Source organism: Limulus polyphemus, unplaced genomic scaffold (assembly GCF_000517525.1).
Source record: "Limulus polyphemus unplaced genomic scaffold, Limulus_polyphemus-2.1.2 Scaffold25, whole genome shotgun sequence".
NCBI lineage: Eukaryota > Metazoa > Arthropoda > Merostomata > Xiphosura > Limulidae > Limulus > Limulus polyphemus.
In genome coordinates, this window is record NW_013665635.1 from 772,683 (window position 1) to 783,308 (window position 10,626).

The window sequence follows — 10,626 nt, forward strand, 5'->3', positions numbered from 1 at the left end:
TATCGAAACCCGGATTTTAGCGTTGTAAGTCCGCAGACATGCCGCCGTGCCACTGGGGTGGGGGTGGAAGTGTCGATTTCCATATTAACAGTTATATTCCAAATTTGAAAGTAACATGGGTCAATCTGTTTCGTCATTATCTTTGATGTTTCCTGATTACGCTGACATAGCTAATAAGAATTCCTTCATATTCTATTAACAAACAACCAAAATTAACATTCTGAGCTTTATTCGGCAAAGTGTTTAGCGTGCTCGGACTGTAATCTGAGGATTCGTGGTTCTTGGCCCGTTGCTGCAAATATGCGCTGCTGCACTTTGAAACCGTGGGTGCGCTAGAGACATCATGGTGAGATCCCACAGTTCGGTCGGTAAACAATAGTAACCCATGAGTTGGTGATGGGTGCTGTTGACTAGCTGCCTTCTCTCTAGTCTATCAGTTCAAAATTAGGGAAGGCTATATGAAAATAACCCTTTACATGACATTTCTGAAAGAAACAAATCTAAGCTTTATTCTTATGCGTTATAAGAGTGGCAGTCAAATCCTACTATTCAGTCATATAAGTGTAGCCGAAGTGTTGGCGGTAAGTGCTGTTGAGTAGTTGTCCTCCTATTAATCTATTAGTTGAAATTTATGAATGGCTATTTGCATATCTCCTTGAGCAGCTTAGCACGAAAATTCTGAAATACTGGTTATACCTTAATTAACGCCAGTTGATATACATCTGAGATCCTGATCCAGCCTTAGCTCAAATTTATATACATTTGAAATATTGATTACGTCTTAGCTATAGTTGATATACATCTAATGAGCTGATTCAGCCTTAGTTCCAATTCATATACATTTGAAATACTTATTATTACGCCCTAGTTGTAGTTGATATACATCTAATGAGCTGATTCAGCCTTAGTTCCAATTCATATACATTTGAAATACTTATTATTACGCCCTAGTTGTAGTTGATATACATCTAATGAGCTGATTCAGCCTTAGTTCCAATTCATATACATTTGAAATACTTATTATTACGCCCTAGTTGTAGTTGACATGCATCTAATGAGCTGATTCAGCCTTGGCTCTAATTCATATACATTTGAAACACTGATTACGCCTCAGTTGATATAGATCTTAAGTTCTGAGCATCTCACAACACCAACTAATATCCTGCATCGTAAGAAACCAAAGAGATTGTGAATATTAACCAATACACATTTTGTAATTAGTTTTGTTTGTTTGAAGTTAAGCACAAAGCTACACAATGGGTTATCTGTGCTCTGCCCATCACGGGTATCGAAACCCGGTTTCTAGCGTTGTAAGTCCGCAGACATACCGCTGTGCCACTGGGGGGAGGGGGTCTTGTAATAAGTAAAACTATGTAAATATTTTTAAGTTAGCATACGCTGGTCACTTAGAAACGTTTCTCTGTCTCAGGTCACGCGATATTTGATAGTGGGAGAGATATATCAACACAAACCTCCGTTGTTATCTTTCATCTTAACCTTGGCTCCAGGCTGGTTATTGACAGATGAGACTTGATAAATCGACACTGTATTCCAGAAACTCTTGCCATCGCTGTCTGTTAACCGCTAAAAGATGACTCAAAAATGTGTTTTATTGATAGACTGCAGTAAAAAATAAACATTGATAAGCTCTTAAAGTACTTGAAGCGCTTGATGACCAAAGGTTTTGAAATGTGTATGTGTAGCTTGTTATTGTAGCTGTAAATAAAATGTTGACAGCTTCACCTAGCCAAGTCTCTATGGAGTCGCATAAAAAAAGAGAAAAAGTATTATTTATGTATAGAATACAGTTGGGCATGGCTTACTGGTTAGTTTACCCTGATCGCGAAGCCGAGGGCTCATCTCGTCCCATTACCGCAAAAATGCGCTCCACACTTTGCTGCTGTGGATGCGCTATAAGAGTGACAGTCAAATCCTACTATTAAGTCAGATAAGTGCGTTGGCTGTAAGTGCTGTTGAGTAGTTGTCTTCTTTTTAATCTATTAGTTGAAAATTATGAATGGCTATTTGCATATCCACGTGAGTAGCTTAGCACGAAAATTCTAAATACAACAACATATATACAAAAAATACACACTACCATAGACAAGTTAACAAACATATATATATATATATATATATATGTGTGTGTAGTTGAATATATTTAAATATACAAGGTAACAAGCAGTAGCGTTGTTATTAGCATTCTTGTCGTGAAATGAATGAAAACCACACCACGTGATCAGAAAAAGCTCTGGAGCGGATTTACATATTACATAATAGCTGCATAGCTTTTGACCTCGTTAGAAAGAGGCGTAATTTTCTTTGCTTATTTAATTTCGCGCAAAGCTACTCGAAAGCTATTTGCTTAATTGAGTTGCGCAGTTAATTCACACCTCAAGATGAGTTCGAATCCTTGTCATTAAGAAGTAGTTTTCATGTTTATAATAATAACGAAACTGGTGTGGCTTTCATTTTCCATGTTATCCATTTAATGTTAGAATCTGAAAATAAGAATAATAGTGTGTGATGTTCAAAGAGATATTGGCATTTAGGCATATTGCGTTACATATATATTAATAATTTCTACTATTTTTCAAATTATTCTTTACTATGAGTTGATGTCTTTGGAACTGAACTGTCAATATTTCCATGGGTTTCGTTATGGAAAGTGCCTTCTGAGCAATACTTACCAAGTCATCATTTAATTCCTGTAGTGCACAATTGTATTTTACAGACATTTTAATACTAGTAATATAACGCCCTTAAAACACCAAAATTTGTTATTTTGTCTTAATTGAACACTCAACGTTTCGCTTTACAGCTTCTTCAGGAGAGTTCAAACTAAAACATAAACCGTAACTGAGACTACAAAGCTTCAAGCAGTTTGAATAATAAATTAATCAATAAATTACTCAAACAATGTGAAGCTTTGTACTGTCAGTTACGGTTTATGTTTTAGTTTGAACTCTCCTGAAGAAGCTGTAAAGCGAAACGTTGAGTGTTCAATTAAAGAAAAACAAAACATTTTTGTGTTTTAAAGTCGTTTAATTCTAGTATTAAAATACTTACAGACTGCGTTTTGTTCTGTTACTATGTTGTTCAGTGTTTCCACTACTGTGTACATGTGCATTTTCTTTTATTTTCACCAATAAACGCATGGCTGATTATAATAATATATATACACCACAACTAGGTACTGGCCTGATCTCTTTGAGCTATTTTGAGTTCCTTTGGTGTAGGTTTTGGGCGTTGTCTGTGTCACAGTAATGAACTTGTATACACCACAACTAGGTACTGGTCTGATCTCTGTGAGCTATTTTGAGTTCCTTTGGTGTAGGTTTTGGGCGTTGTCTGTGTCACAGTAATGAACTTGTATACACCACAACTAGGTACTGGTCTGATCTCTGTGAGCTATTTTGAGTTCCTTTGGTGTAGGTTTTGGGCGTTGTCTGTGTCACAGTAATGAACTTGTATACACCACATCTAGGTACTGGTCTGATCTCTGTAAGCTATTTTGAGTTCCTTTGGTGTAGGTTTTGGGTGTTGTCTGTGTCACAGTAATGAACTTGTGAATAGTTTGTGTTACGTGTAGATATACATATTTTTTAAATTTTGGGCTGTTTAGATTGCTGTCTCCATGTTTATACATTTGGTGCATATTTATGAAGCGTTTCGGTTATTTTTACGTCATATGAGATGGTGTTGATTGCCAATAATATTCCGCCTTTCAATCTAATTATTTCATTGAATTATAATAGTTTGGATAACTTTTAACAGATACCTTACCCACTTTAGCGATATCGGCTGTATCTTTAGTGGTGAAGCCTACCAGACCAATGGTCTGGTCGCTAATCTTTACCGTTTTGGACCGTTTGATCTTTCCGTGGAGACTGGTGACGAGAGTTGAATTAATATTGCAACTCAGAACAGGAAACGACACATTCTCCAAAAAAGGGACGAGGCCATCGATACCGTCGTCGAATTCATGATTTCCCAAGGCCTAGAATAAGTTAAAAAAATAGTTCAGTTACATAATCTATGATCGTTTCTGTTTATCCGTCCGTCCAACAGCAATTATTATTTTAATAAACAAATCTACAAAATGTACGTGATGTAGCAGAACAAAAAAGCAATATTATTTTATAAATTAGATTACGATGAGGGTTAGATATAAGCAGAAGCTGTGATAGGGTTAGATATAAGCAGAAGCTGTGATAGGGTTAGATACAAGCAGAAGCTGTGATAGGGTTAGATACAAGCAGAAGCTGTGATAGGGTTAGATATGAGAAGAAGCTGTGATAGGATTAGATACAAGCAGAAGCTGTGATAGGGTTAGATATAAGCAGAAGCTGTGATAGGGTTAGATACAAGCAGAAGCTGTGATAGGGTTAGATACAAGCAGAAGCTGTGATAGGGTTAGATACAAGCAGAAGCTGTGATAGGGTTAGATATAAGGAGAAGCTGTGATAGTGTTATATACAAGCAGAAGCTGTGATAGTCGATTGTCTTTTAAAACAGAAAACAGCTGTAAGTTTTAAAATATATCAAATAATGATCATACAAAACTATTTAGAGACAAGCAAAAAGTCTACTTTCCACTGTTATAGATGTTAAGTTTAATTTTAGTGTTAGAAATTACCTTTTTAGTCTTGCATACATGACATAGACCTGTTTTCTACACTTTTCCACGTTGACTTTATCATCTTCGCATTCTCATTGCTTATCTTTCACACTCTTATTTTCAGTCTTTGTTCTAACAGTCTCACCCCCCTATAGCTTCAGGTATGAGAGGTCGCTGTATTTTCACCTGCTATCGTCACTCTCTATCCTCTTCTCTCCTTTTCCTTTTTTTTTTTTTTACTGCACAATCCTTGACATTTTAACCCTCCTAGTTACAGTACCTGTGTCGTGGAACACCCAACTTTCCTTGACGTGTAATCATTTCTTTTTTCACTCACCTGCTGGGGAAAGCTTCAGTTACACGTATTTATGTCTTCTTTCCCGCCTCCTGTTGGAAAAAACTTCAGTCACACGTATTCATATTTTCTATCCCGCTTCCGCTTGGGAAAAAAAGACTCCATCATAATGTATTTGCACTTTTTTTTTCTCGTATTCTCTTATTTTTCGTCTTAGTTAAGAAGTACAAAACGGATTTATTTCTTCTGCCGAAAGGACCTCACTATGTGAGCATCAGTTACAGTTTACCAATGCCAAATATTCCAGTTGCACACGTTCAGAGTTATGGCTGTGACATATATATATTCGCTCGATAAGATTATCACATTCTAGTGTATTGAATATTGCACTCTTGTATCAGACAGGTTATACATTACTTGTATATATATTTTGTTCTATTTATGATGCACCAGTCGCAAAATTATTTCTAAATTTATCAAACTATACAGGTCAGTGATGTGTTGTAGTTGAAACGACTTGGCAAGATAACAGATAACCCTGAACATCATCATTGCTCAGTGATGTGTTGTAGTTGAAACGACTTGGCAAGAGAATAGATAACCCTGAACATCATCATTGCTCAGTGATGTGTTGTAGTTGAAACGACTTGATAAGAGAATAGATAACTCTGAACATCATCATTGTTCAGTGATGTGTTGTAGTTGAAACGATTTGCAATGATGATGTTCGGGGTTATCTATTCTCTTGCCAAGTCGTTTCAACTACAACACATCACTGAGCAATGATGATGTTCAGGGTTATCTATTCTCTTGCCAAATTGTTTCAACTACAACACATCACTGAACAATGATGATGTTCAGAGTTATCTATTCTCTTGTCTCAGTGATGTGTTGTAGTTGAAACAATTTGGCAAGAGAATAGATAACCCCGAACATCATCATTACTCAGTGATGTGTTGTAGTTGAAACAATTTGGCAAGAGAATAGATAACCCCGAACATCATCATTACTCAGTGATGTGTTGTAGTTGAAACAGTTTGGCAAGAGAATAGATAACCCCGAACATCATCATTGTTCAGTGATGTGTTTGTGCTCGTCCTGAACCACTTGATACAGTTATCTTTCTGCTGAAATTCAATGGCCCGAAAAGGAATGGAGCAAAACTCGTGCTTATCACTTATATATATTTGATTTACAGCAAATTCAGAACCATTCGTCAGTAGGATGCAATCACGATTAGCTTTATGATTGGAGGAATTAAAGAAGTAGGAAAAAAATGAAGAGAGATAATCACACAATGAGTATGTCGTTGCATTTGTGAGCAATTCTTAGCAAACATGAGATATAAATGTGTCGATTCTTTCATTACGCGAGGGTTGAATTATTTAATGATATCAAAATGGAATATCTTACTTGCAAAATTGAACAAAATAAGAAATAGAAATATATTATGAAAAATAACTCTCCTTATGTCATTTTGTCTCCGTTTATAGGAGAAGTAATAACACCACACAGAACATTGAGGGTTAATAAGATCAACCAAGTTATCACATAACATGTACCATAATATACATGAAAAGGAGATACATAAGAGCGAAAAAAAAACTTAACGATCATCCCCTTAAAAACAATAATAACAATATATTTTCATATTTTGTAAAAATTTCGTGTACATTGGTCTAGTAGTTTTCGAGATACGCGCGCTGAAACTCAGACAGACAGACAGACACACGAATCCGATTGCAATACCTTCGTCCTCCTCTCCGGAGGCGAGGTTAAAACTTTTTTTTTTTTCAGTCGCACATCCAAAAAATAATGCTATATACCTTGGCCATAATACAACTTAAGAAGGTCAAGTAATACAGCAAAACTATTGTGCGAAAGAGCATAATATTAGGTGTTAGGCTGCATGTATATAACTTTTCTAGTTGTATAAAGTTTGATAGCTGGAATAAAAGGGACCTTTTAAGCCTTCAAAATGTTGGGAGATTCCTCTTGGCTACGCCCCCTGCCATTTTTGTGTCCAATAAATTATTGTCATCTTTAAGATGTCCTATCAAAATATTAAACGACATTTCTTTCTTTTTTAAATACAAAAATTGTACTTGGAATTACAAAAATTTTTCTTATAAAATTGGTTAAAAGTTTTAAAATAGTACGTTCAGATTCCGTACTCTGACTTACCATAGCGTCGTGTCCAAGTCTGTTCATGAAATCGGCCACTATTCGCCATTTGTGAATCGTGTAATACAGCGTCCCCTGGTAATAATCTCCTGCATTAAGGAAAAGTACGTTTGGGTTTTTCTGTCGGATTTCTTGGACCTGTGAATAAATTTAAGCTTAATTAAGCTACAAAGACGTTAACTGTTACTTTCAGAACATAATTCATTTTACGTTTTCTCGTAGTATTTATTTATTTTGTAATAATACGTGCAGGAGGTGTATTTATAATGATCAAGAAATGCTTACTAGGTCATGGATTTACGATTCTAACGCCTAATTCTTTTGTAGCTTTATGAGTGGCCTTGGAGACACGCCCTTCTAAAATCTGTTCGAAAAATATACTGTTGGGGACTATTTTAGACATCCTGTCAAACAGAATTATACGCAACATTCATATTCACCGATAGATTGGGTTTGTTTTAGCGCAAAGCTACAGAATAGGCTATCTGTGCTTTGTACACTGTGGGGAATCGAGCCTAGGATTTTAGTATTGTAAGTCCACAAACTTACCGCCGACCTACTGATCAAGATAGGAGTAAGCGAAACGAAAGTAATACGCCGTTGTTAATGGGATGAAATGCATTTCAGCTGTATATGATTCATACGACATCGTAGCGAAACGATAAAAGAACGTTTACCGCATACCAAATGTCATTTCTCCACAGTAATTTAAAGGTTTAAAAATAACATCGTAGCGAAACGATAAAAGAACGTTTGCTGCATACCAAATGTCATTTCTCCACAGTAATTTAAAGGTTTAAAAATAACATATGAGTATGATAATTATTATTTTTTTATCATTTTTACGTATATAAAGAACATTTTCCACTGTTAGGATTTAAAACTAACTTAAATCTCCTAAGATGGCTGAATCTTATGAGTTAATATTAGTATTACGGCTGAAAATGCTATTCGTATGCTTTTTTTTGTTACGTACAAAGCTGCACAATGAGATATCTGTGTCGTGCCCACTACGGGCATAGAAACCCGGTTTTTAGCGTTACAAACCCTCAGACTTACCACCGAGTTAGTAGGGGCGAAATACTGTTAACAGGAAGAGAACCCAATTGATGGACCAATATATTCTACTCATTATAAGTTTGTTTTAGTTTTCTTGTACATGGACTTATAAAATTATACGTTTTAGTTTTCTTGTATATTGACTTATAAAATTATACGTTTTAGTTTTCTTGTATATTGACTTATAAAAGTATACGTTTTAGTTTTCTTGTATATGGACTTATAAAAGTATACGTTTTAGTTTTCTTGTATATGGAAGTCAATATACAAGAAAACTAAAACGTATAATTTTATAAGTATAAAAGTATACGTTTTAGTTTTCTTGTATATTGACTTATAAAAGTATACGTTTTAGTTTTCTTGTATATGGACTTATAAAATTATACGGTTTAGTTTTCTTGTATATTGACTTATAAAATTGTACGTTTTAGTTTTCTTGTATATTGACTTATAAAAGTATACGTTTTAGTTTTCTTGTATGTGGACTTATAAAATTATACGTTTTAGTTTTCTTGTATATTGACTTATAAAATTATACGGTTTAGTTTTCTTGTATATTGACTTATAAAATTATACGTTTTTACTAAGTTTGTTATACAGGATAGGCTTTATTAATCTAGAAGTTATTAACAAGAAGAATTTGGGTGTATTTTTAAATTAAAAATGTATACATTCATATTGTACAAATATGTATATACACACAACACGTAATACATGTTTTTCGTGCGAAGCTACATATTATCTGCGCATAGCCTGACCCTAATTTTGAACTAAAACACCAAAGGAGAATCAATATTACTCACCGCCAGTGGGTTTTGACCGTCACTCTTTTAATTCACCCACAACCCTAAAGTGTGGAGTTCGTTTTCGCAGTAATGGGTCACGAAGCATGAAACCTCGAATACACAGACCACTAGGCCACGGCCGGCCCATAACTAAACATGTCAAATCGAAATATTTCTACCACAAATAACTTTGAATTTATCATTTTAGTGATTTAGCAGTGATCCCATTTCAGCTTTTTCTTATTTTTTTATCTTTACATAAACGATTCACTGCGTGGTTTGATATATTTTAAGAATTTACTGTGTTTTTTTTTTTTATTCGTTGATCTTGCAAACACACACATTGTCACAGTAAATTTCACCTTTTGGAACGAGACCAACAATTACGACCACGTGTTTTAGCTAAGCGCATTCCTTAGGGATTTGTAATCGAGATCGCTGAAAGTATGTTAAAGAAAGGGACACGTCATGGTAATATGATAATATCAAACCTCCCACTATTCACGCTAAAATAAAACGAATGTGTACTTCACACAGAGAAGCTTTCGTAAAATTGTAACAGGCGTCTTTTTTTATTGCTTTAACTTAAACAGTGAGACGGATATTTGTATCGTAATTAACTACAATTAAAAGAAAACGTTTCATTCTGAAGGTGTTAAACTTTAAAAAAATGTGATAATATTTAAACTCAAACTGAAATATTTTTTATTTTTTTGCAGGAACAATAGGAGAATGTGAAAGTTTATTATAATTAATTCTTTTTACGAATGTAGTTTTTCTTGCGATTCACGGCTTCCCAAAACTACTATGAAGTCTTTCTTCATTTGAAGTAAAACGTATCAAGATAAGAATATTTTATTTATAGTTTCTTTTTATGACCAAAAAACAACAACAACAAGACATTTCTCAGAAACATTTTCTTTCGAGTGTTTTAATTTCTGTTTTCGTGAGAGTTAAAGTGGCGAGGTTTTAGAAAGTTAATGAACGCCAGATGTCGTATCACCTGTTCTTCCTTTCACCTCTAAAATTTGAGTCACGTGCATTTTTAGTCAGGTCGCTGACCTTTAGCACAGCTGTAAATTATCTTGAGTGTTAACTTGCATGCATGTATGTCAATAGGACGTCAGTTTGCTTGCGTTTTTATAGGGCAAATGTTAACTTGAGTGACATGTTTTCTCACGATTATATTACCTCGGGTGACAATAGCTGCGCTATGAATAAAAATAGGCTTAAAAAATGTTTCAAAAAGTGTACCACCGAACATTTTAAAACTTGTTCGAATCCTGCTCATGTCTACAAACAACTAAGCTAGATCTTTGGTTGATCAAATTAGAGTAACTTTTACCGAAAACCAGATATACAAGTGCTTTTTTAAATATTATTTTGTCTCTAAAACTGTTGGCACATTTAGCGTTAATTAATCTACTCGAAGTACTGTCCAACAAAATCAAACTGTGAAAATTTTAAGGCAAGATTAGACACTGATTCTGTTCAAATTGGAGTGTTGTTGTTATCAGTTGCTAAAGCAAAGCTGCATGAAATAAATAGTTTGATAATAGTCCAACACAAGAATGGAAATGGTTTTAAAATGCCTGTTCATTAAAAGAATGGTTTGTTTGTTTTTTTTTTGGAATTTCGCGCAAAGCTACACGAGGGCTATCTGCGCTAGCCGTCCCTAATTT

The 10,626-nt window shown here is 34.7% G+C and overlaps 1 protein-coding gene across 1 annotated transcript in view; it reads right to left on the reverse strand.

Annotated features, from left to right (window-relative positions):
* Positions 1-10,626, reverse strand: part of LOC106458993 (5'-nucleotidase-like) — a 75,611-nt gene that overhangs the window by 24,008 nt on the left and 40,977 nt on the right. Inside the window, exons 2-3 of the mRNA XM_022385730.1 lie at positions 7,101-7,238; positions 3,787-4,000 (exon numbers count right to left, since the gene is read on the reverse strand). Of these exons, the coding sequence (XP_022241438.1) occupies positions 3,787-4,000; positions 7,101-7,238 (352 nt within the window). The remainder of the gene's footprint in view (positions 1-3,786; positions 4,001-7,100; positions 7,239-10,626) is intronic.